The sequence below is a fragment of the Parambassis ranga genome, chromosome 7 (assembly GCF_900634625.1).
Source record: "Parambassis ranga chromosome 7, fParRan2.1, whole genome shotgun sequence".
NCBI classification, from domain to species: domain Eukaryota; kingdom Metazoa; phylum Chordata; class Actinopteri; family Ambassidae; genus Parambassis; species Parambassis ranga.
In genome coordinates this window covers 17,015,405-17,043,153 of record NC_041028.1, presented here as the reverse complement: position 1 = coordinate 17,043,153, position 27,749 = coordinate 17,015,405, and the positions used below count along the sequence as shown (strand labels likewise).

The following is a 27,749-nucleotide window of genomic DNA, read 5'->3' as shown; positions in this document are numbered from 1 at the left end:
GCTTCAGTGTAAGCTGTTCTGTTATAAAGGCAAAATATGTCAAAGTAAAATACCTTTATTATAATATTATTATTATTATTATTATTATTATTATTATTATTATTATTAAATGCTGCCTTCGTGCCAGTTTAAATGTTATTCTCTCCAAACATGCATGCACCCTGCTCGAGCAGTCCCTGCTCTGTGAAAGATGCCGACCTCTTTTTCATGAATTATTTCTTATTGCGGTTCACTCCCACGGCCACAGTGTCTGACTCGGGGGCGAGCCGGAGCTGTCGGGAGCGCGCAGCAGTCATGCCTCGTCCGTCGCCTCGCTCGTGTCAGGAAAGAGAAGAATTCCGTCTTTTTGCTAAAACTACCTGCTCCGTCTGAGGTCGTGCTGCCCGATCAGTGCAGGGGGAAAACGGACATTTGTAACCAAACAGGTCGATCATTTGTTTTTGTTTGTTTGTTTGTTTGTTTGTTTCCCCCCCCCACCCGTTATTTAGACAAAAGAGGGCAACAAGGTATATAAGAGGAGTAGCTACAGCTGTGGCGGCGGCGGCGGTGTTTCGGGGCTCATCCTTTTCATATCGCACGTTTGATAAGTTGACGCTGTCGACGCTGCTCAGTTTTTGGGATGTAAATGCTGCCACTTTGATGGACAGGAATTGTTCTGACTAAAAACCACTCATTCAACGGGAATGATGAGCCACTAGGAGCCGGAACATCTTGTGAAAGGTAATGTAAGACTAATAATAGTGGATGTAGCTAGCTAATCACCACTGATTAGCTAGCTACATTTAAAACGGAGGAAAAGGGGGCTACATCCAAACAGGTGGTGTCCTGCTGCCTGAGCAGCTCAGCTGATGAGGGGGAAAAAGTAGTTTTAAATATTATCAATCAGAATGTAACATTCCTGTGGATCTGATCTGACCTATGTTGGTGCTGCGTTACAATCATATGGTGTACAGGGAAATAGCCTGATTGAACGATTAAATGATTTTTTTTTATCCTGCTCTTACTTAACTCAGTATGAGCATCAATTGACCTACATTAAAACAATGTTCTGTATGACTGGTAATTACACTGATCGCACTGTTGGTGACTTACAGGAGATCCATCAGTGGAGGGGACAAATTCAGTAACCTAGTTACAGTAGTGGTTACAGGCTTGAAGCTAGGCTGACACTAGAAGAGAGGATGCTGTCATCACAAAGATTACCACACATACAAAGAAAGGGCAGTTATGCAGACATATGAAGGCGATTTTGAAAATGTGTGCAATTTAAGCAGTGTTTCACACCTGAACCCGATACACTGCAACTGAAGAACACTATGCAAATAGACAAAACACCAGCAAAACCAGAAACCATTGTCATCAGTTTGACAACACATGCAAATCAGAATAAGCTGCAAGTATACTGCTAACAACAGGATTCCAAATCATGATGCCAACTGGATTATTAGAATTGGCAGGGTAATAAAAAACAACAGGCAAAGAGTGAATGTTACAAGAGTGTTAGATTAAACCAAATAAACTTTAAACGTCTGATCTCATTTCTAACACCACTGACCAGTAGCGGACTTCTGAAGTCAAAAGCAATGAACAGAGGCCGTGTTTGTCACTTGTTGGGTTCCCCTGATGTAAAATCTGTTGTTTGCATCCCTGCAGCACCCTTCTGTATTTAGTTGTGTTGTGAGTGTTTGCAGCTCATGAGCAGTCCATGAAGATTTTTTTTATACTTAGCTGGTGTGCCATCTATTTTTCAATTGCAGTCGGAAGAACTCTCCCATACCTTTTTACACAATTTGTGTTTTTTTTCTGCAAAATTAGCACAAAATATTTTGTTGTCTTTAGAAATTAATTTTTCTATAGAGAGAGAAAGAGAGGCACTGTTTTTCTTGTATGCTTTTACTGCATTAACATAATCAACAAGCATCTGAAATTATATTTTAATCTAGTTTAATCCAGTAGAAATCTCAGTAGAAAAAGAGGCGATGGTAGAAATGTTAGTCACTCGTCAGAAAGTGGCCAATGATAATTTTCACTGCTGCATGTGACAGTTGCTGCCACACCAAAAAGCCTCACAGCAGATCTCAGTGTTTTCCGGGGCATGTGTGACATTTTGTTTGTCACACGTTCAGCTCTGTCATTTTATGACCATGTTAGTTTGTCTTCGCCCAATTCCACAACACAGTGACCGCCTTCCTACTCAACACTGGACGGTAGTTTGACATTAATGACGATAAAGGGAGTGTTTTTGAAATGTGATCCAGCAGTTTGAGATAAATAATCTGATGAATGCCGTCAGTCTGTCATCTTCATTCATCTAAAATACGTGACTGTTTCCAAGACAAACTCTGCCATATGGTGCCCAGTAATCCAGCTACAGTCATAGCTGGAGGTAGCTCAACACAAACAGGAAGAAAGCCTCAAGGGTTAGGTTTGTGATGGAAAATTCAGCTACTTAGTCTGTAACAGGCCGGCCACTCAGCTCGAGCGTCACAGGCACATCACGCAGTGTATTGAATTCTGCCTTTTACTTTATCAGTAAATTTATGGTTTATACGACAGGCAGCATTGTGTTACTGAAAAGTATGTGCAGTTTGTCATCTTTACTGATTATTTATGAAAATGATGTCATGCTTGGCTTCAACAGTGGTTTGTTAATGCATCCTCACAGGCTCAACAAAATGAGTCATGTTCTATTCAGTCTCAAAATGCATTTGAAATAGTCTGGACTTAACTGACTAGTGAATCACAATCTTTAGCTAGTTTGAAAGCACATATGCAATGACCGTGTTTACTTAAACCTATTCTGGAGAAAGATTACATTTAAGCATACAAAAAACCTGCTTTATGGTAATTGGATCCTACCATGTTCTTCCATCTTCATCATCAGGATAAACCTACTGACATCGTTTTTGCCTTTTTAGAAATAGCTACAAAATAAAGAGAAAGTGTAGGGAGATGGATCAGGGACATGACATGCAGATGGATTCATTGGAGATTTAGTTGCTGAGAGTAGAGAACCATATTATTTAATCTACGATTGTTCTGAGGCTCAGTTGAGTTCAGTGCTTTAGCCCAGCATTTTCTACATAGATATCTGATCTACAGCAAGAAGATATTGATTATATTGAGATATTATCTTAGCTTACCTCACTTGCTAGAAAGCTCAAAGGTCAATGTCCCAGAGCACCTTTCTATTTTCTGATGGTGAGCCGGTAGGTTTTCACTGGCTCGGAGCAGATCTGACACGGGGCCCTGATTCAGGCAGCCAAGTCACTCTGCCACCCTGCTGCGCATTAGTGAAATGCTGTGATTAAAAGGAAGGGGCATGCGCTCACAACATATTATTGTTGTTGTTTCAGTCCTTGAGTAGGTGCTCTTGCTTATTTGCTGTCTGATATCATCTGCTGTAATGGATACTAAGGTGACAGCACCTAAGGGCGGGAGTTACTTGCATTATTATTCCATGGAAAAAATTAGCATTCTCAAATTAATGGTCCTTCCAAAATTATCTTTGCTTCGCTCTTGAACATCATATCAATTAAAACCTTTGCAGGCCATTAATAGACTAGAAAGTGAGTGATCCACATTAGATCCAAGGTACTATATCTGAATTCCTGTCCATTTAGCCTGTCAACATTTATTCACTGTTAAACTCTCCTTTAGTATCTGATTTATTAGCAACTTGTGTCCAACAGCCCCACAATGCAAAGCATGGCACTACAAGTGTCAGTGATATCCTTTAATGATGATTGTTAACAGCTGCTATAATCAGGAATATGGAATGAGTGGGCAGCATACAGACATATCATCATTGGCTAATAATAGTAATGTCATTTACTGACTCCTATGAAAAGCAGGGAGGTTTACTAGGAGAGCTCAGGAAGTAGTATTTGTAAAATCAAAAACAGAATTGGAGTTCACTTCTTTCTTAATACAGTATATTCAGAGGGAACAAGTCAATTTAGCTTTTTGATGTTTATTTTCTGTTGAATGTTTTTTTGCAAGACAGTGGGCAGTGGCAGTTGCTATGCAACAAACACAACAAGAGATTCAATCAGGTTGCAATGCAAGGAGGTGATAGCGGTTTACCAATAGCTTATCTTATAAGGAATGTCTGTTATTGGTGACACAGTAAACCCACTGGCTGTCATGTAGATGAAAGCAACAGGGAGTTGTGGTTCATGGCATACCCCCTCTTGCATGTCTTATTGTATTGGAATATTTTAGCCTAAGCCTGCCCTATTGGGCCATACACATAGTTTATGCAGGATGTGACATAATTCATTATTATACCAATGTTAGTTATTGTTGACTTTTTTCAGCCACAGCCATGCATTACCAAAATGTGGTAGTACAACTAGCACTTAAACTCTTCCACACAACTTGCATATAACACAATGGGCAGCTACCTCAACACACTCTTAACACCCACACACAACCACCAAGTGAGAACGTTAAGAACAATTGTATTTAATTCAGCACAGCAACGATTTCCATTGTATTTTTAACATTATGATGCCATGACTCATATTCTCTGTGACACAGTATGCTTTGAAAGTGGCACCAAGTTTAACTGTTTGGCAGCCTTCTCCCCACACATACGGTCTTTGCCAATCACATGTGACTAACTGGCTTTCGCTCTGCAGAGGCTGGCATGATATGAACGTCTCTGTGCTTTGGCTACAGGTGTAACACAGGATCAAATCATGGACATGGGCTACTTAAGTTTGTCACATTTTCTTAGAAAGTTTCCCTGCTTATCTCTAAACCCTTAGTGTTACATGTGTGAGATGCTGTTGGATGTATCTGGTGCAACTTGAGTCATACTGTATATCTTACTGGTTGGTGCTGTTTGCTGCAGGCAGGTGTTGGGGTACTTCACTGGCACTGCAGAAATTGCAACTAGCAAAATTTAGTCTAAGGTCTGAGGAGGGCACTATGGACTGCCTTGTTCAGTTTTTAATACACGGGTGAACACACAGAGATCTGGCAGATAGATGATTCATGCGCAAGGCATTTAAATCCAGCCACAACAAGACTGTTAAATGTTAAGTTCATAAAATAGGTAGGAGCTTTTGAAAATGGCTGATGTAACAAAATGTTAGCCTCTAATGAGCTTGATCATGTATGTTGAGGTATCTTTTCTCTGCAGGCCCGTGAGTTTAAGTCAGACACTGACGATTTGTCACGCAAGAAAAGAATTTCCTCCAGACTCTCATTGATGACTAGATAATGAGCCCTCAGTGGAGATGAGGAATATTGATAGTGTTTAGCGTCTGAGGGCCGGTCTAATTCCTTGTGTGCTCTCTGGTGATGATGGAATATACCATGTTAGCTGGCTTTAAGTATATGATTAGTGATATAATTCTATTGAGATTATCTCAGACACCAACGTGCCAGCTAGCTTTTGACACACTGGTCCTGCTCTGAAAATCATTTAACACTGAGAAAACAGTGAGAAAATGAAAACATGCTAAAGAGCAGTACCTCCTGTTTTACCTTGGAGCATGAATGTAGATAAGGATTGTGTAGGTTGCATCATTTTTCCACAAGAAAAGATCCTCAGTTCACCTTGGAGAGGAGCAGACTGTCAACGTTTCCATGCCTGGACTGGAAGCAAGTAGTGGTTGATGAATTCTTGCTGTCTGTATGATGCTATAGGCTACTCTGGATTCTTTCCATCAAAAGTTTTTTTTTTGACATCTTTTCCTTTTGATTCTTTCTCTGCTTTTTTTCAGTGTGTGTTTTGGGATTTCACACTCCGTCTTTTTAGAAATCTGTCTCTGCAGTTAACAAATTAACAACACATCCTCACACACATATGACAGAGTAGGTGGAATACCAGTGGTGGGTGAGGAGGGTGTTCCCTCCAACTTCATAGCAAAAAAGACAACAATGAATCTTTTGAGTTTGCAGGTTTCTGAAACAGAAATGCATTAAGTCAGTAACTGCAGACCTTCAGCTGGATCTGCACATTCATTTAATTAGAGGTGTGTGACCCATCTTCTTCCACCATAGGCCACTGTTTTGTTAACCATGTCTTTGTATATAGTAGGGCATGTGAGTATAAAAAGCACAAACAGACATGGAAGGGTAGATTGTGGCAATAACCCATTTTTAGACAAACATCCATACAACTGGGATTTAGGCCTGTGTCTGTGCTACATGGAATGTTACTTCTTATCTTTGCTTTTATTTTCACTAAGTTTTATTGAGAAGTACATGGACAGGATTAGGAATAGAGCGTAACCTTTCCCACATATTTCATTGGAAAGTTTTCTCTCTCTTCTTCGTGCCATTATGGAAGCATTATACGCACTCATAACATAATGGTTTAGTTTCATAGTTCAGATGTAGGGTGGTAGCATAAGTTAGCAACAGGTCATGCTAACTCAAGCTGAGTCAGGGACAACTTTCAACTCAGCTGTGTGAGGAAGGTCGGGGTTATTGTAAATTGTTGGAGGTCGACTCCTGGATCAGTGTTGCGCAATGGGTTTTAGGGTATGTGTGCAGTATGGAGGGTTCAGACAGGCCAAAGTGTTAAGTCAAGTAGGAGCACTTGCCTGGTGTTAATAACCACACAATGGCAAATTGTTATTAATAATATGTGTTTACCTTAGTGGACATTTTGTTGTATTTTGTATTTAGGTACGGAGTGTTTGACTGGCTTACACATCACAGTAAGAATTGCTATTAGTTTTGTTATAGGTAGTATGACTTCCAAATGCTGTTGCAGCTGCACTTCATTGTACCCCCTCCCATCTTTATGAAGTCTAAGAGTTGCATTTCTTAATTGTTGGAGTAAATCCTCATTTCAGCCAAAACTGAGAAACGGTGGTGTTTACATGTACTTATATGTGTTAGCTGCAACTTTTAAAGCTGATGTATTTGTTTACCTATTCAGCTGATGGTTTCAGAACCGTCTCCTATTTCACTAAAAAGCACAGTTTCCACATCCTCAGATAAGAGTAACAAAGAATGGTATACCCTAACCACAGAGGATAGTAGCTGGTGCTGCAAGAAAAACTGCTGACTTGATTTTTTTTTTTTTTAAATAAAGCACCAATTCTGGATAAGCATCAGAGATATAATATTAGGTACTGAGAGTGTACTCTGTGGAAAGCTGCATTATCTCTCAGGGCAGAGACTTTCTGTTTTCCTGTTCAACAGCTCAGTGATGGCTGTTTGGGCACAGAGACCCCATGCATCCCAGCTGTCAGCAGGCAGCTTAAAAAACTGGTCCGCTCCATGGTTTACTCTGCTAAAGTGAAGCTAAGAGATTTGGGCCAGCACTACACACCTACCCCACACACTTTCACTCTGTGCACACCTAGCACACTGACCGACATTGTGTTGAAAAGCGTGCTTTGTTAGTACTTTGACAGTCCTTGTGCAGTTTTCTTTACTTAATTACTGCTCCAAACTCATTCTGACACACTGTCAGGCAGTTTGGCCTTTGTTTTAACAAATAAATCCTTCTCTTTGCCTGCCAAAATCTGTCTGGACACGCTTGTCCCTTCCCTGCCCTATCTCAGCTGATTATAGTTAGAGATGAAGAATGAAAAAGTGTTTGGTCTGTTTCTTCAGTAGTCCAAATTGTGACGCGTGCAATATGATTTCACACTTCCCTAAGAAGCAGTTGCAAAGCACAGCAAAAAAAAATGTGTAATTTGTCATCACAGAAACACAGTTTACCACAATGTCTGGGTTAATTTCCCTTTAATGGCTAGCTCATGTGACAATATCCCTTACCAGATAGAAACACTTACAAAAGTCTACAAATGGAAGTGGAAGGTGGTTACAATGTTCCTCCTGACTTTCACCCAGGAGGTAGGGTGTGGTTTATGTCCTCTCTGGAAACAAGGTTTTATGTTATTTAAATGCTTGACTCCTAACTTTTAATATTTCACTTGCTTTCAGTTTACAACCTTAACAACGTTAGTTTAAAACTGTCTTTCTTAACACATTTTAAATGGGAAAATGTCATGTGTAATTTAAGGTAAAGGGTTGTTTGGTATGCGTGGCACGGCTAGGCCTCCTCACACGTTTCAAACCTCACAAGTTTGAATCTGGCTGGGGCCTTTCTGTGTGGAGTTTGGGAGTGGTGGTGCAAATTGTTTGTCTCTTTATGTTAGTCCTGCTATAGACTGGTGGCCTGTCTGACAGCTGGGGTAGGCTCCAGCCCTCCTGTGACCCTGGAGGACAGTAGAAAGGTTAAGAAAACAGATGGATCGATGGTTATTTCATTGGCTTTCATTCAAATAATATATATTTATTATAATAATAATTATTCATGTTATCTTTGCTGTAGTAATTGGTCATGTAGCATGCAAACTGCTTATGGAGGTTAGTGAAAGTGTAAATAGAGTTATTAAAATGAATAACAGCATATTTTTGTTTTTGCAGTGTTCTTGTATTGGTGCCACAACAAATCTGTGCGACTCATTTAACATTCAGTATCTCGATGTTAGAAAGTCTTTACAGTGTGTGTGTGTTTGTATGTGTGTGCCTGTCTGCATGTGTGTGAGATTGTCAGTGCTGATTTCCCTTGTGTAGAGGACAGATTTGGCTTGGAGGCCCAGGGGATTGTGGGTGATCGAGCTGTTAGTTCCACTGTGGTCAGGAAGCCCGTCAGTCAGGCGTTTAAATAAAACCAGTGCTGCAAATATTACCACCGCTATTCCTGTCATGAGTAATATTCCTAGAGCAACTACTAAACCACTGTTTAACTCTTAGTTTAACATATTTTAAATAAACATCATAGTTTTTTGCACCAACATTCTTCTAGTTTGACTCAGATTCTGAACAAAATCTCCACAGTTGCCAGTGCTTACAATATGTTCTTCTTTTCACACTAAAAGTGCTACAACTGTTGCAACAATAAATTATACTGAACAAATGAACCCACTCATGTTGGGTGGGAAGTGCTATAAAAAGCTATGTAATTGGCAAAGACCTCAGCCAAGATCAAGGAAGATATCTTGTTTATTTTTCTGACTTATCATGTTGCTTTCAGACTATTAAGTCCCAAACAAAACATAAACTTTAATTTAGGAACAGAATGTAATCCAGGATATTTCAAAATTAATCTTAGTTTAAGGTTTAAAAGGTTGTTACAGGAGAAGACACACAACAAAACATTGGACCATACCGTAACACAAAAGGCTACTGCTTGTTCCAAGTTTCAAAATAAAAGCCTGGCTCCTTTAGGTTAGATGTGCTTGTATGTTTAATGATACTTGCCAGCATTGCATATTTTTTTGTCCATCTTACACAAGAAAATAGGAATGTAGTGAAAGTTAAATTTGACAGACATTGGATTGAGGATGTCGCAGTGGAGTGTAAACACAGTGCTTAGGTACATTTTGATCCATTTTTCTTTTACCTTGTTATTTGGTGCTTGAGGAGACCAGCTGACTAAATTGAACGAATTCCACCATGTAGATATTACTGCAGAGGAAAGTGAAAAAGAATGTGGTGCATTCTCAGTAACCCAGCAGGCAGCACACTTTATTTCCTAATATGCCAAGAAGTAACAAAGGTTAGCTGGCTCAACATGGGGTAGAGTGATGGTACACAAAGGCTAGAAGGATATAAGGAAGGGATTAAAGTTAAAAGTATGTTATTTGTTCAAAATCTCCACAGTATTTCCAGCTACTCCCAGAGGTAAAAAAAAAACTGCGCTTGCTTGTAAACATCCCGGAATAACCCTGGTAGACCTTTACCACAATTTCTTGTATTTAATTGAAAGCTGCTGGTGTCCCTCTTGAGTCTCATGAGTCACCCAAGCAGAAGGGCTTTAAGTTCATTTTCCACTGCTCTCTTCCTACACTGCTAAAATACAACATGTGTGTGTGTGTGTGAGTAGAAAGAGGAATTGTTTTACGGTTATATCCATAAAGTCAAACATGACTTTTTTTATTACAGCACATGCTGTATTGTTGCCTTGCTGGAAGTTCTAGTCCACTCAAGGGCAATTATCAGTTATCGGCAATTAAAGGCCACTCAGGCCAAAATGTGTGTTATAAATTCATAAAAATCGTCAGATGTGTTACTCTTTGACCAGGCTTTTTGTCCAAGGGAGCTCCATTTTTCTTCAAACATGCATTTGGGGACTGATGTAACCAAACCATCTAATCATTTAAAGAGCTTGAATGTCATTTCCAAATGTACCACAAGCATACTTATGGGGTATCAGCTCTGCTGGGCTTTGATTTTGATTCAACAGAGATGTTTTTTTGTCTTGTCCTTGTAGTGCTTGTATGTTTTTCAGATAGCATGTTAATGTTGTGTCCTTCTCTGATTTGTGTCTCTGCCGCTGGTGAACATAACATGAGTGACTTTAAATCACAATCTAGTTTCCTGGACAGCAGATACACATATTAAGGAGAAAGGGTCAGGGTGACACACTGTTGGGAAGATGGATAAGAGCTGGGTAGTCAACAGAGAGACACAGGTGCTGCTGTAATTTCAGTGTCATCTGTAGTTCAGAGGTTGAGAGATACGTGAGGAGGAAATATAATGTTTTAATAATCACAGGCTGTGCGGGAGCTTGTGATTTACTCTGGGTCTAATACCTGGAAAGGCCTCAAACTGGAACACATACTTTGGACTTCAATTATAGTGTGTGTTCTTTTGCAGCTGAAATGGTTCTTTTTGTCATTATAGTAAAAAACTTTGCTTTCCTCCATTGGCAGGCAAACAGCATTACCTGTGTATATTGCATATGGGCGCTTTGACTTGGTCAGTCCACCCCTACCACATAGGGATTCCTGGATCAAAGCAATGAATCACTCCTTTCATATCCCACCACAGCTTAATGTGTTTTTTCTCTTGTTTTGAAGGTGTGGACACGGTGTGTTCTCCTTGATCTTCATAGTGAAATGCTGCTTTGTTAAGGATCTTTTTTAACATTAAGCTTATATGTAGGTGGATGAATAATAATGGACATTGGGAGATACATATCAATAGTCCAGCCTGCCTGGAGTCAAACCAGGCTGCTGAGGCCATTTTTTATTTATTTATTTATTTATTTGCATGTACAGTAAACATGAGCTCACCATGGGTGTCACAGTTAAAATCATGATAGTCTTTTACATATACTGTACATCACGGTATAATATCATACTAATCAAGGTGCATACGCAATCCATTTTTCCCAGTGTTCAGTACATTTCCGCAACTCAGGTCTTAAAACAAAAGTCTCTCCATACAGTAAATTTCCCACGCCACTGGTCCAGTGTTGGAAGATCTACTTGCAACCATTTTTCAGGTTATGGCTTTCCTACTACTTACCAAAAGTATCTTTAATAGGTAATAGGTAATTAATTAAAATAGGGTTAATCCAATGTAAATGTGAGACAAAGGGGAATATATTTACCAGTAAATGTTGTATGTGACACTGAGCTAGCCTTTCATACAGACACCACAGAGCTGTACATCAGTTGACACAGAACAAATCAGACCTTGTACCGTTAAGAGCTTCCACTACAATCTTTAAATTGGTCTATCATTAACACTTTCTTCGCCTTCACTCAGTTTTAGCTTGAGATCGGGCAGGCATCACCTGAAATGGATAATATGTGTACAACCTTCATTTTCATTGATCTGCTGATGCAGTGTTATGTAGTATTTCTGAAAATGAAGTTGGAATAATGTTGCATTAGAATGTGTTTCAGATTATTTGTACAGTTCTTCCTCTCTTGTCATAGCTTCTTGTTGTGTTTTCACAGTCACATAAATGCACAAGGTTGACAGTTACACTGGATGAGAGTATTAAGGACTAGATTTTGACTGGGGTCACATGGTGATTGCTTTTGCAATGGTCACCACGCTCTCCACTGCCCTGTAGTTTCAGCTGGACTGAAAGTGATTGATATTTTAGGGTGTGGTTGTGGGAAAGCGCGACAGAGGAAGACTGGATCGGTGGAAGTGAGAGCAGAGTGATGGTGACGTGTTCTTTGTCATTTCCAGTGCCCCCTCTCAGGGGTGTTGCCTACAGCAGATCGGTGGTAGACCATGCCAAAACCCTCTCAGCTAAGCTAATCATATTTTTTGCTGTTGCATAGGAAACCTTAGCCTCTGAAGGTTTTACTCACAGCTAGTTATGTTGAAAATGTCCCTTAAAGTGAATCAAACTGTTGCCAAAATGTTGGGCCTGAAAAAGCTGAAACAACACCTGCCTGACAGTATCGATCGTGTATTAATGTGAAGTGGATTAACCCTGGATCTGTGTGTGGATATTTTTGTATTACTGAACAATTGGAAGTCTTCCAATTCTTTTTTTTTTTTTTATTTGATTATTTGACTGCCTCACTAACATCACTAATTGTATGTTTTTAGTAACTGATGTTTATTTTTTCCTCCTTATATCTTTGACTGGTCATTCATATGTCTTGTTAATCTCATGTTATCTCTCTGCTTTGTGTACAGGTCTCTGTAAAGTTTAGTTGTCTGAGTAGTTATTCTCTTTCAAAAATAAATAATAATAAATAATAATAATAAAAATAAAAATACTGTTCACTGTTGGTCTCATGAAACTGATGACTTCCATGATGTTTTATTTGATTTATATCCTTTCTCCTTATATTATCACTCCCTCTGACCACTGTGCTTCTGGTCTCTCCTTTCTCCCTGTCTCCAGCTTCAGGCCTGTAAGGGACCCTGTTCTGCCATCCTCTCCCGCCTCTAACATCCCACTGTGCTGCACTACAACTATGTCCTTTCCCTGCTGTACCAGACCCATGGACAGTGCACGCCCACTCAGATAGGATGCCTGCCTCGCGCAACACCTTGCATCCCCTCCTGCCCATCACCACCACCTCCTTTTCCTTGTGTGTACCTGCTCTTACCAACAGTTCCTTGCAGCCCCCCAGGCTCCGCCCTGCCCCACTACAACATGGTGGATGAGGCAACCACCATGAAGGATGACGTCATCAACGCCAACACGCTGGCTTGGCTGGTCTGCTCAGGCGTGTCCATCCTGGCCAACACTTGGAGCATCCTTAGTGTCAGTGCCAAGCAGAAAAAGTGGAAACCACTGGAGTTCCTCATCTGCACCCTGGCAGGCACGCACATCCTCAACATGGCCATCCCTATTACCATGTACTGTGTCATAACACTGCGGCGTCAGCACTCCAACTATGAGTGGAATGAAGGTCTGTGCAAAGTGTTTGTCTCTACCTTCTATACTCTCACACTCGTCACCTGCTTCTCCGTCACCTCGCTCTCCTATCATCGCATGTGGATGGTACGCTGGCCTGTAAACTACAGGTAAGACATCTGATTTGTTTTTACAATATTACAATAATTGTTTCATATTTTAAATGGTCCTTTTGTAGCATTTAGATTATATATCTCTGGGCTTACACATCACAGCAAGGTGGTTCTTCTAGCAGACAAAACTTGGTGACCTACCTGTCTGTGTGACAGAAAGCTGGCAGGAAAAATATGCCTGTCATATGTAATCAATGTCCATCTATACACCCATTACCCCTGTGCCAATCACTCAAACTCTTTACTGCACACACACAACAAATATGAACAGAAAAAGAGCAATGTTTTGTTAGATACACACCAACATGGCTCTGATGTTGCCAGATTTCACACTGTACAAAATTTAGAGTGTGACATCTCTACTGCCAGCATTGTACAGTGTAATAGCAAGTCGTAAGTAAAATATCATATGTGTACTAACCCTGCTCTTTACTTAGAAGTACACTGAAGATACAGTTTTGCCATAAATGAAACGGATTTCTATAGATTCTGGTCAGGTTTTAGTACTTTTTGCCTGTCCTACATTCATCCATAAATCTTTGCTACAGATTTGGTAAGAGATGCTTTACAGCTGCCAAAAACATAGAAAAACAGTGCACTGGTATCTAAGCTGCCCATTTTGGACATCTTGCTTCCTTTCTTAGCGGATTCCTCAGAGAAGACAGGGACATGTTGAGATTTGTGTCACCTGTCAGCCTGTTTTCCTCAGTTTGTGAGCAGGAAATCTCTTCTGCTAACACATCTGCTGGTCACAGTTATTTGGGGTAACACCATGTGAAACCCTCTAGACGGAGCATCTGCCAGCTCTAGCTTCTTCCTTCATTTTGCTCCTCACAGCATGTATTACTAAGTATCACTGAATAATACAAATCAGATTCACCTCACAGTAACTGCACTATAACACCATTTTGGACTTGTTAGACTCCCAAGACATCTGCTGTTCACACATAATCAGATGTTACCGCTTCCTGCTATATCTGTACCAGTGCTGCTTTAGTGTGACATGTGGGCTGGTGATTGTTTGTTAAACCATGAACCTCATTTCGTATAATGTAATGTCCAGTAAAGGTTTGTGCAGCATGTCACTTTGAAGCACACCTCAGAGCTCTTGGCTTTGTTACAATTCAGTTGTTATTCATGGCTGTGCAGATCTCCATTTTCTGGCCATCAGGCGCAGAACAATCATTTGCAGTTGAATGCATTTCTAGAGCAAATACAGCCAGGACACTATGAAATCAGTATTCATATCTGCACAATACATACAACGCTACTATGTGGGATCAGTATTCTGTGGCTTTGCTCTTCTTCCTGCCCTGCTGAAAAACAAAGAGTGATTGTACTTCCTGTGGCATTGTGCCTGAAGATGCTCAGCCTATAGCCAATTTTGCAGATAAGCAGACTTATCAAATAAGATATGCAAACTTCCTTTTAAATCTATGCTCATTCTTGCTATCTGTATTAGTCTTGCAGCTGCCACAATTGGCTGATGTCCGTATGGTGATATCAGGCTTTACACAAATACTTTTATCTCCCTCGTCTGTTCTGACTGTATTCCCTCTCATCTCCTGCCTAGAAACATAAACTTTACCCTCAGCAGCTCGTCTTCTTATTTACAAGTCACTTTTAACAGCATTATAGTGAAGTGATAGCTCAGGTGATACAGCGTGTAATTGCTTTTCATCTTTCATTTGCTCCATGTTTGCCCTGCTGAGCTAGCATGGCTGCCTCGTCTCTGACATTAACATACACTGAAAGGCTGAATTATAAATTCCAACCTTGTACTTCGGCAGCTGTTCTCATCACCCTGCGTTCACTATCTCTTGGGAGTTTTTTCCCTTCGCAATGCTCTCTCTCTCTCTCTCTCTCTCTGGTAATAGATTCATGCAGCTTGGTGATGTAACCTCGCCATGTACCTCAGGCACATTCAGGAAAGGCTAGCACTATTACTCACTGTGACAACAAGACCTACTTGTCTTTGCACAAAGCCACAGAGCAAAGATGGAGGCTACTGCTCCTCCCTTCAAAATGTGTCAGTAAATCAAAGCTTTACTGTAAATTCATATCTAGTTTTGACTAATTCTACAGGTGAAGGCAACATAAATCTAGCAGTACAGCTTCAGATGATTTTATGGAAGAAAAGACTAGGTTTTTTCTGGTTCTCGTAGGTTTCCTGTCAGAAACACTTTACCTAGAATTAACACCTAGAGTACACAATCAATACACCAGGGGAGATGTATTTACAAGGGAATGCATGATATTGCTTTTTTCCTAATATTGTTTAAATCCTTTTGGCCGATTACAAATACAGACACAGATATATTCACATATTTTTCCACCTGATTGCAGAAAACATCCAGTCTTTTCTGAAATTAACTTATTAAATTGGGTTATTAATCTTGTGGTGTTGAAGGAACACTAATGCAGAGCTATCACAAGCAGACAGCAGCTGTGCTAGCAGTTTCTGACATTTGACACACTCTCTGTACGAATGTCAAATATATTGTTTGCAGTGACTTTGTGGGATAATGAAGGGGGATGGATTTCATCATCTAGTCCAAACATGACCATATGATGTTGAAAAAACTGGAGGTTAATGTGCACAGCCTTTTTCCTAAACGTACTACAGTGATGCTAATAATAAACAGATGTAAAAGTAACTACTAGGTACTGTTTGATTTGTTGCTAATGCCGTATACAGTTCAGCAATACTTTACATGCAAAACATAGGACAAGACTTTAGGTTTTGTAAAAAGGAACATACTAGTTAATGCTCACCATGTTTCTTAGATGTATGCGTGCTGCAAACCTTGAAAAGTGCCACGCTGCCATAGGACACAGACACATTCAGCAAATTGTTCAACTGTAACAATTACTCGGGGCCGAGAGGAAATAGAAATCCCTTCGTGCTGAAATAGACCTAGATGACAAATAGGCCGAGAGACATGAGAGGCAATTTTTTATTATCAGCAAAGAATCGATTTCCCTCCACATTCATCTTCAGTTTATCTAAGTGATGAGTAGGTGGGATAGTGCTTTATGTGCCAGATACAGATCTGCCATTTTGTGGCGTTTACAGTATTCCTATGGCAGATCTTATGTTTGGTCTATATTTACGAATGTGGTGACACACCTGCTCACCTTCAGTACTCTCCTAATGAAATAAAACCATGCTGTCAGACCCTCCTATTAGTGCTGCCTTTTAATTATTTGATAAGGCGCACATAGGCGTTTGTTGTTTCACCATCTTCTAACTTAATCTTTGCAGAGGTTCGGTCTAAAAAAAGTTTGTTTAAGAGTTGAAACCCTAGCAGAAGGATTGTGGTATTAATGTTAAAACAAAACCAACTGACCAAAATCTATTGTTCTGCTTCCAGGTTGAGTAACACAAAGAAGCAGGCAGTGCACACGGTGATGGGCATCTGGATGGTCTCCTTCATTCTGTCCACACTCCCAGCAGTGGGTTGGCACGACACCATTGACCGCTTCTACACCTCTGACTGCAGATTCATAGTCACAGAGATCGGCCTGGGCTTCGGCGTGTGCTTCCTGCTGCTGATTGGCGGCAGTGTGGCCATGGGCGTGATCTGTATCGGGATCGCTCTCTTCCAGACCTTCTCAATTCAGGCGGGCCACAACGCAGATAAAAACAAGTTCAACGTTCCCACCATAGTGGTGGAGGACGCTCAGGGGAAGCGCAGATCATCCATCGACGGGTCGGAGCCTCTCAAGACATCGCTGCAAATCACTTATCTGATCAGTGGCATCGTCTTCATATACGACTTCCTTACTGGCTTCCCCATACTGGTGAGTTCGCTGCCTACATATGATGAGTAAACCAAATAGTCCCGAAGGTGAAAGGTCAACTTTTTTTTAAATGCAGCTGTTAGAATTGTGGAACAGATTTTCATGTAGTTCATAGTTTTGTCCAACCACTTTACTAATCAACAGTTGTGCTCAAAAGCAAGGTGTGCCGTGCAAAATGTTAAAGTATCTGTACCAGCATCTGAGATTGAGATTTTTTTTCAAATAGCATGAGGAGCAGATTGTGTTTATAGATGTAGCTACACAGTGGAGTCCGGCTGCCATTTTTGAGTCTGTGCTGATAACTAAGACACCGTGGCCCAAGTTGGATGGCATTAAAATGTAATATTTAAGGAAAGAACTATTTGATGGTGCATTCAAGTCCAGTTGCCTCAATTAAAACTTGACTATGACCTGGATGAATGAGAGCATCCACAGACAGTCAAGATATAGGTTTTCAATGAAGTCTATGAAGAAAGCACCTTTAATAGTAGAAATGACTGTGTTAGCCAACAGAATCAGAAGAACCAGTTAACACTGGAATCATCTCCCCCCTGTTGTCTTGCTCAATAATACCAGAGTATGTTCCTTCTACCACCTCTGGCAAACTGATCCTTAAAGTGGTTTATCAGTGAGTGAGCTCTGCTTCACTGTGTCGCCATTTGGTTTGCAAATTCCACCCTGAGGTGCTCATTTATTTTTTAACAAGTTCATTCACTGGTTTTTCTATGCAGACTTGAGAGCCTGCAGAAAGCTCAAGGCTTATTGTTTGTGGTGCCAAACTAGCCAGCCAGTCTTCTCAAAAACCAAGTAGCCTCAGCAGGGCTTTAAGCTCATAAGCGTTTTTAATAGCAAGTACCCTCTACTCATGCTTGTGCACGAGCAGGGCCACCTGGATGAATGTTTAGTTAAATGAGGGTGGACTTGGTTTCTAAGTGGGAAAACATCATGTGAACCAAAGAGCATCGGTTTTAGTTAAAATTATATAGTTTATACAAAACATTGTCTTAGTTATGTGATCATTTTGTTTTACTCCTGGGGCAAGCCAAATAGAAACTTCTGCACAAAGGCTTTAATGATGAGCCCAAAGCACAACTGGTTCTTTAGTGCGTAATCAAAGAAGTGTTGTTAGTTGAATGGTTATTATGTTATTATTGTTATGTTTTGGGTAGAGATGTGAGACAGTGAAGATGAAATCAGCAGTGTTTTAAGCACCTTCTACTCTCTCTGACACAATAACACTGTGACAACCTTGTTTCAGGTTGTACTATGGAAGCGTTTTTTTTCTTCAAAATGTCTCGTTAAGAAACGTATTTTTACTCCTTGCAGGTTTTGGCTTCTTAAATCAGACCACAGCTTTGGTATCAGATCATCCAAATCTGTAGCCTATGGCCAGTGCCTGAGCAATAGCTGACAGCCTTCTCTTTCTTATTCAAAACAGGAATACAGGACCGTCTCTGCTATCATACTTAAATTTGGTCTCATTTTCAACAAAAATATTTTTACATGTTGTCGTACAACCAGGAACACTGTACAAGCACTGTAAGGTCCATGCTGAAACTTGTCCATGCCCAGTGTAGTCTCTACAAAAACAGAATGTGAGAGACTTAATGAACTCCATTATTAAATCCTTGGTGGTCAGAGCTGCTCACCATGGATGAGCTCACAGGTCTTTAGGCACAAACACTGAGAGAACACTGGAAAATTCATTTTATGAATTAGTGAGTAAAATGTCATAGTACATGAATATGAGCAATGTAATTTCCTGTAGTATTTCTTTGTGTTGCCTCTGTTTGTGTTTGGCTTGTGTCCTTAACAGCACCTCAGCTCTGTGCTGAGACGTGTCGGTGGCGGATCAGAGGTAGAACTCTGCTCGTTTTGCTTCATAAGCTGAAAGTAAAGAAAGAGTTTATTTGAAAAGATGTCAACATCTGATTGCGTTTCCTCATATGTGCAAAGCAGAGCGTAGGTAGTCCTGATTAAAGATCAAATTTCAAGTGCAGTGACACAAACGACAAAAGGTCCGCGCGCCGTCTTTTATGACCTGATGTAATGAGCTATTTAAATGCATGGAAAGCTGGAACGCATACAAATGAATTGAAGTGATTATACAATCACCACCGTTACAACACATATACATGCTAAAAACAGCACAACCGAGTTTTATGAAATTCTGAATTATCAATCTTTACAAATAGTATCTGGAGTGTAATGATTCAAATGGATGAATGTTCATTTTTTTTCTTTAAAAAAAATCCTAAATGTATTCATAGCAATTACATGTATGCATAAAATATTAAAACAGCCTGTCCTCACCATAAAAACTGTGAACTGTGTTCTCAGTATTTTTACTCTAAATGTTGAGATATTAAATAAACTAATGTCCAACAGACATAACATGACCTGGATGAGGGAGAGTCTTCAAATAAGCTCATAAATGTGATAACAGTGGCAAACCATGGCCGCTCTGTTTGTTCTGTGTGTGACAGACTGCTTGTAGAATGCCAGAGCTCTTGTCTGTAACATTTGCAAACATAAAAACCTGCATCTGAGGGATTATACTTACTCCTGTGGAGTGTCTACTGAGAGTGCTTGAGTTTTTATTTTTTTAGTTTTTACGGCAGGTTACTGGTCAGTGGAAGGTCTGCACTTCGTTTCAATTCCTGAGGTAATTTTAAAACCTAAAATCTAATAGTGGATTGTTTCACCATCATTTTATAATTTACCACAGCACTTATGTAATGCTGTGGTCTGACCTGCTGATGACACAGTATATAGCACAGGAACAAGGTGATACCCATTTAATGACTACAGTGATGTGTTTACTGTCAATCACTGCTCATTTAACATGGTAAACCATAAAGATTTGAGTCCTGTCTGTGTGTGGACTGTAAATAAACTGCAGCTTTGCAGCTTTGTCCACATCCTGCTAGCAGTAACATCCATCTCCCAGAAATGGCTGAATGGATTTTAATAGAATAGTTAAATAGGACTATTACATTCATTTGAACAGATCTTTTCTGACTCCTTGACTCTGTGCAGGTGGTGAGCTTTGCTAGTCTGAAGTTCGACCGCTCCTACAACTGGATGGTGTTGTGTGTGCTGTGGTGCTCCATCGCCCAGTCCATCCTGCTGCCCATGTTCCTCTGGGCTTGTGACCGTTACCGGGCAGACATCCGCATGGTGTGGGAGAAGTGTGTGGCCATCATGTCCAATGACGACGTGGATGAGGGTAAGCTGCTGTCGGGTCCCTTCCTCCCAGCCCTGCCTCCTTTTTCCCCTCCTCTTCACCTGATGATGTGAACACAGAAATGGATTCCCGGGACAGCTCAGTCTGGATTTGTTAGAGTTTCTAAATGCTTCCTAAAATCATTTGGATTTCTTCTTAAAATGTAACTGCAGTTTATCTACAAATTATGTGATAGCAGAATCAATTGTTGTTGAGTTTCTGACTGTCTTTGGCTATAGGTATTGCAAACATTTATCACTGAAGACTTCATGTCTTAGACCAGGGAATAGTTAGGAGCAAAACAAAGAGAAACAATTCTACAGAAGGGAACCAAGGTCAGTATCAGGGAAAAGTGCTTTTTATTCCATCAAAAAGACAGCAAGACTTAAACTTGCTATAATTAAACATATGCTGATTTACTATTGGCATATGAAAAATGGACTGTTTAGGACAACATGAGCATGTCTGGGCTACAGGCCAGTGACACAATGAATCTTTAATAACACATTTACATTTAAATAATAATAACATTAACATCATTTATCACACTTTAACTATTTCAATAATTTAACTTAATGCATTTTTGTACACTTTATAATACGTATACATATTCTAATAATGAATGTGCAGGAGTGTAGCTCACCCTGGAGCTGAGATCTCCAAATCTCTGCAACCTTGCAACAAAACAACAGCACTGCAGGCCACACTGAATTCAGGCTGCACCATCACTTCAAGCATCACTTCTGACTTGTAGCTTCATTACAAAGTGTAACCGTTTGCACACAGTGGGTAAGTCCTGTGCTGTTGGCTAAACAGTTTATTGAATATCAAGACTTGCTGTGGTTTATTGTAGCTGGACGTCTGAAATCAGCGGTCAAATGTTATCATGTGACCTATCATGTGACCTTTGTTGTCAGGAGATGAAACTGAAGTGAAAAGTGTCTGTGTCATTTAATTCTCTCTAAAATGTATCTTGTGTGTTTTTTTTTGTACATGCTGTGTACTGTAACTGCTTTGCTTCACCGTGCTATGAGATTGATGTCATTTAAAAAAAAGAAAAGAAAAAGGAAAAAAAGATTATTGTTGGACAAAGGACATTTTTACCTTGCAGCATTTTTCACTCTAATGCTTTTAAACCGGGCAGTCATCCTGTACAATGCCCTGGCGTGAGAGGACGATAAAACAAATGGTTCCCATTTATTGTTAGAATCCAGAGGCAAACTGAACAAGTGCCATAAAAGCTGCAAAGCACTTTTCATGTCATCATGATGGTCATATTTCCCTCATGTCACAAAAGGATACACCACGTTTTTTTCTGGTTACTGAAACAAATGATTTTATCATTTATTTAATTTTGTTTTGTTTCATTTGTTTTGTGCGGTCAGACTTAGTGGCCTCAGGGCAGCGAAATGGTAGATAGAAAAAAGAGAAAGAAAGCAGTGTGTGTGTGTGTGTGAGTGTATATTTGAGGGGGGCTGACAGTAAAACATTGCACCAGAGAATCACAGACACTTCAACAAAATCTGGTCCCAAAATTAGGTCACATGATAATCATAGACGGGCTCCGTGAGCAAACTGATGGCTCTGTCTGTCTTTTTTTTTTAAACATATTGGCACTGTTTAAACTCAACCCAATCTGATCCCCTTCTCTCCTATTTCTAACCTTCCAAACCTTTTGACCCTCTCCCTCATAACTGCTCGTTGTCCAGCAGGATCCATAGCACAACACAAGGCAGTCCATATTCTGTGTGATAATTAACACTGCCAGTTCTCTGCTTTTTTTTCCAGAGGGCTTGCCATGTATATCTCATCACAGTTGTATGTATAAGGATTGTTTCCTGCTTTTTTTTTTCCACCCGAGCTACTACTGACTTGCATGCCAAGCTGCTTGTGCAAATTTCATCCTTCATCCTTTTGGCCAGCATTTTCCTCAAGATCAGCATTTTACACCCATCTGAAAGGAACATACATGGGAAAATATACTTGGTAGATGGGTTTTTATACAGCAAAATCTCTGTTGTATATTTTTTTAAACTATTAAACTGTTTGGCATAGTTTCTAAAATCTGAATCAATCTTTGGCTTCCTCATATCTTTCTAAAACATTTAAATACCTTTTTGGTTGGCGAACATTTTTTTTGATCTGAACACCATATGCCTGAGCAGACCCGTAAGAAGAGTCAACAAATCAGAGAACAATTGAACTTGTCTCTCTTATTTATTCGTCTGTCTGTCTGTCTGTCTTGTGTATTGAGTCCGTTGCTCTCTAATCCTGACGCTCGTACTTTTCTGCACTTTGCAGAAAACAGCCAAGATGGAGGAATTCATGCCGACTTAATATATGACAGACCATATGACTATAGCTCGGCGCCTGAAATCGTGACGATAGACCGTAATGCCAAGTATGAATTCTCAACCTTAGAAAGGGGGGTTCTGCAAGGGTATCCATTGAGGGAACAACAGGAAGATAAAATGCAGTATTTGCAGGTATATTTTTATTGATTTTCTTCATTTCTTTTAATGATCAGTTGAACTATTTTGACCTCATTGCTAATGTGCATGGTGAAATGGCCTTATGGGCCTATGCAGCATTTTGATTGAATTTTCTAGAATCATTTTGTGATGATATCTCTCAGTATTTTATTTTGTTTTTTCCTTTTTTTTATTTTACATGAATCAGAAACACTCTGGTAAATATGACCATCAGCAGTCCCATTTGCATTAGACAGGCTTCATTTCTCAAGTAGTGTATCCTAGTCATGGACCAACAAGCACTTCACTGCCTTTTTTCTTATTCTGTAAGAGGGTAAGAGTTTAGTAACGGACTTACCTTCTACATTTCAGGGATCCCTCAAGGCTTCAGGAAAGCACTATAAACACCCGCTCATGTTCTGCCCAAAAGCATTGTGTCCATTGGATCCAGCATCCATCCCAGTCAGACGCAGAGCAGTGAAAAGCTCATTATTTTCAGCCTGCTTTAACAACCAAGCTTGTTCCAACATGCAGCCTTCTAGGGCAAATTCAGCAAAATCTTTTATTTTTTCCTGTTTTGATTCTTAAATTCTGGCCCAATATGAGTTATTGGATCAAACTAAAAATGAAATTACAGATGATTTATAAATGACTGGACTTGGCCTGGAAGACTGTGGTGAAGATATGTAACTAATACAACCTACGCAATATGAAGCATTTTAACACTGTGTCATCTTTGTATTGATCTGACGGGGCTTCAGTAGTCTCTGTACAGCCTGAAGCTCCAGCTCTTACCTTTACTGGAAAAAAAAAACATTTAAAATTTGTCCATCATTATGAAGACCAGTCAAAAACCAGTGTCTCCATTCAATTGGACTTGTGAAGAAGTCTGGAAACAGAGATGTATACAGTAGCTGTCACTTCATTCATTACTCCATCCATCGTTCTGTGTCAGATACTGCTTCTCACACTGCAGTAGATTCCTTCAGTTGTAGAGTAATACACAGCTGTGTTGTGTTTATGTGTTGTATTGTTTTTTTTTTGTTACAGGACATCCGCCTAAACTGTGACACAGCCCCTCTGTCTGTGTCGGGTTAAGGCCACAAACAGATCATTACTGAGCAGCACCTCCTCTTGAGAAATGCTGCGGCATTCCTCAGGTGGTTTGATTGCAGGATAAAGCCTTTTGTGGCTTTATTGGCTCTGTCTCTCTTTTCTGTGTGTCCATCCTGCATCTGAAGTCATTCTAATGCTTGTGCTGCCCTCTGCTGTTCAGCCCTCTCACCTCTCTGCTACTGTATCCTCTTCTGTTTAATTTCTCTGCATTTACTAAAAGCCACCACAGGGGGGCAGGCTGATATCAATCTTGAGGCTCTTGACGTCACCTTGACAAACCCTCTCTCTCTTGCATAGTTGTCAGAACAGAATGGAATGTGAGTATACTATGTAGGGAACTTTGCAGTTACCATCAGTAGATAATGGAGGCGATTTATTGATGCATGCTGAGGGATTAATTTGAACTTGGACAAAGTATTTATGAGCTACGTGCTACATGTAGGATTTCACATCAAAACAAAAAAGGTGCTTGTTACTGTTAATTTAAAATATTGAAACTAAATTTCATTGCAAGTTGAATAATCCTACATGTACTACTCTTTTTAATGATAATGTTAATGAATAAAACTTTAATAATGCTGCACAACACATTACCTCTGTATAAGTTAACTTTATATCTGAAGGGTCTGGTCTGTGTCTCGCGCTGCAGGTGCCCCCTACAAGAAGATACTCCCACGACGAAACCGACATGTGGACCAGCGACCGGATCCCCTCATACCTGCACCGATGGGGCTCCACCGAGGACATGATAGTGAGTGCCCATTACAGCTCCACCTTGCCGCGCCACGAGAGGCGCAGGAGCAGCCTGGTCTCCTACCACGAGGAGAGCCACCACCACCATCACCCCCACCGCAAACGGCGGCGCTCTGAGGACAGCATGCACTCCCTCAGGCACCTGCCCCGCGTGGTTTGCGGCGGCGAGCGCTACGAGGACGAGCTGCGGTGTTTCAGCCGCGACGAAGTGATCAACTTTATAGATGAGACGCCGCTGCCGAGCCCCAGGAAGAGCCCGCGCCGCACATCCACCATCTCACTCATCCCCAACGTGCACGAACAGCACACGGTCATCCTCCCTCACTTCCCGCTCACAGACTTTGAGCGTGAGCCTCAAGCGCTCAGGCGGTCCTCGGAACACAAACGGAGCAGCAGCAGTAGGGGCACCTCACCCGATGGCTCCCCCAAACCAGACAGACTTGCTGGGAAGAAGAGCCCCGGAGCTTGCGGCTCTGGTAAAGGCTGCCGGGAGTTCCCACGAGATGGAAACCGTCACGGTGACGTGGGCTCACCTGGACGCGGCCAGCAGACCCCAGGACACTCTGGTGGTAGGTCCAGGACAGGCGGTGGTGCTGGAGCTGACTGGGCGCGTCAGAAGCATCTCAGCAAGGCTGAGAGTAAAGGAAGCACAAACAGTTTTGTAAGCACACCCTCAGCATCGTCCTCGGGGTACATCACCTTTCACTCAGACTCTGTGGGCTCCACCACCTGAAGGCCCCTCTCTTAATAACATCAAGTCATTTCATGAAGGTTGGTGGTAGGTGGAAAGTGACATGCTGGTGCAAGTCAGCCTTTTTACTTGTGCCCCTGTTTTTTCAGTGTTCCACAAATAAACATCTGCTGTGGTTAAATGGCCTTAGGAGGTTTGGACATCATTTCTGAATGGGCCTGTTGCTTTAGGTTGGACGGTCCATGTCACAAATATCCACTGAGGACACTTGTTTTCTTTCCAGCACTGACACCAAGAAACAGTTTTTAAAACGTGTGAGCATTCCTACAGCCCCTTTTTTTGTCGTTTGATATCATTTCTTTTGAATGATTTGGAGGAAGTCGCTGTCAGGGTGATGACTTTTTCTGTTTCTCTCCCTCAACAAAAAAAACTTGAACTCAAATTGTATTTGATTGATTTCTATTTGTGTTTTGAATAGTAACGACTGTGTGTTTTGTTGTATGGACACAGACTTCCCTGAACACTGCCCATGAAAGGATGTGACACATTTTTCATGTTGTTTTTATTTTGGAAACGTTTTGTATTAACATTAATATTCACCACACATGAAAAGCTTTTTTTTTTTTTTTTGTTGAGCACCCTATGTTGGAGTAATCTGAGAGTGATATCCCCAAACTCTTCTAAATGCCTGATAGTTTTACATTTACTGTGTGATGCTGATATTGAAATATAACGTGAAGACCCCTGAATCCTCAACGGAAATTGTGAAGTCATTTTTCTAGAAGATTGACGTCATGTACATATGAAGGATTTCTGGTTTTTGGTGTTTTCTGTTTTAATGGGAGCTTTGCTTAAAACATTTCCTCATGATGTTTTTTTTTTATGAATCCAATGTTTGTTTGGACAGTGACGATCTTCATGCACAGTAGTTGCTCACCACACGGCAAAGACATACAGATCATCAGACTTAATATGCAATGGTGCTTTATCCTCCTTAACTGAGCACGTCAACCCGACCTCACCTTTTATTTGTTTCTGTAAAAAAAAGCATCATATTTTTGAAGTAGCCGGTTAAAAGGGAACCCCTAAAAAAACACATCCACCAGTTCGGACAGTTCACAGCCTTCAGGGTGTGATTTAAATGTAGCATTCCGTCTCTGCAGGTGTAGCTGAACCTACAAAAAAGGGAAATACTAAAAAGAAAAGAGGATAGTTTTACCAAGTCACATGCTTCAAGAAAAAGCTGACATTATATATCATATTACCTCATTACATGCACCAGATGGACCCGTGTGTTTTTAAAACCCCACTTAGTGCTCAGCAAAGATGGTGAGGAGAGTTAAGATTTAGCTTTATTTTTATTTATTTATTTTTTTTGGTCTTGATTTGGGGAAAAAAAATGTGAGACACTCAGACAGTGCAAATAATTATTTGCTGAGGACAACAACAGGACTGACAAAAGCTAGGAGCAGGAGCGGCTGTGAGCTTCCACCTCTCAGTAGCTAAGGTGAATGTACTTCAAGAAATTCCAATATGACAACAATACAAAGTTCCTCCTTTGACGGCCTTATAAGTTGTGAAACTGTTAACCATCCACAGTTTGGTTTTTTCACTCTCCTGCCATCATTCCTCGCACTGTTTGCAGCCTCTTCTAACTGAAACGTTGGCTGAAATGCATCATCGTTTGGAAGCACGCCACATTCCCACGTCAAACTTTGCTGTCAAAGATTTGTTTTGGTTTTTTTTTTTGCATTTTGATGTGTTTATAATGTTTAAGTATAATTTTGTAACATATTCAAAGATTTATGATTCAAAAATGAATGAAGTTCAATGTTATGATTTTCTTGTTCAGATGATGACTTTGTTAAACAGAAATGACGGATTAAATTCACAAGCTGGTGTTTCAGAGTGTTTTTGGAATTTTTCAGCAGATTGTTGCGTGTGTGTGTGGCCTTGAGTGAGACAAGGAGTGACATTTTGTCATTATTTTGTTATAATTTGAATGGAGACACATTTCTCCTATGTTTAAGACTTGAGGTATGTTTCTAAATCTGTCCGAGCAGGAACCTCCAAGACTGAACAACTGCAGTTCCCCTCACAGCCTCTAGGGGCTGGCACTAAAAGTGCATCAGGCCTCATAAACCTCCATGTCCACCTTCACAGCAGGAAAAAAACATGTCTACTGCTTCTGGGTGGGATTTTATATAACCTGCTTATTATAGCAAGACTTTTGCATAATTACTGTCCTGAGCGGTTTCAGCTGCCTCTTCACGCCACTGACCGCTCTGCTCAGGTGCGCCACCTGCCAGTAGGCAAGGCAGGCAGACGGCTGGAAAACTTTAAACTATTGCAGTGTGTTTCTTGGATGTAGACATAAATAGGCGATGTACAGATGTTTCTATAGAGGAAACAATGG

At 40.5% G+C, this 27,749-nt stretch overlaps 1 protein-coding gene across 1 annotated transcript; it reads left to right on the top strand.

Annotated features, from left to right (window-relative positions):
* Positions 1-290: 290 nt before the first annotated feature.
* On the top strand, positions 291-27,047 carry gpr153 (G protein-coupled receptor 153). The gene is made up of 6 exons (XM_028410759.1): positions 291-720; positions 12,641-13,269; positions 16,647-17,076; positions 20,116-20,305; positions 22,604-22,788; positions 24,539-27,047. Exons 2-6 carry the CDS (start codon positions 12,896-12,898, stop codon positions 25,373-25,375), a joined length of 2,016 nt encoding a protein of 671 aa, XP_028266560.1. The 5' UTR covers positions 291-720; positions 12,641-12,895; the 3' UTR covers positions 25,376-27,047.
* The last annotated feature ends 702 nt before the right edge of the window (positions 27,048-27,749 follow it).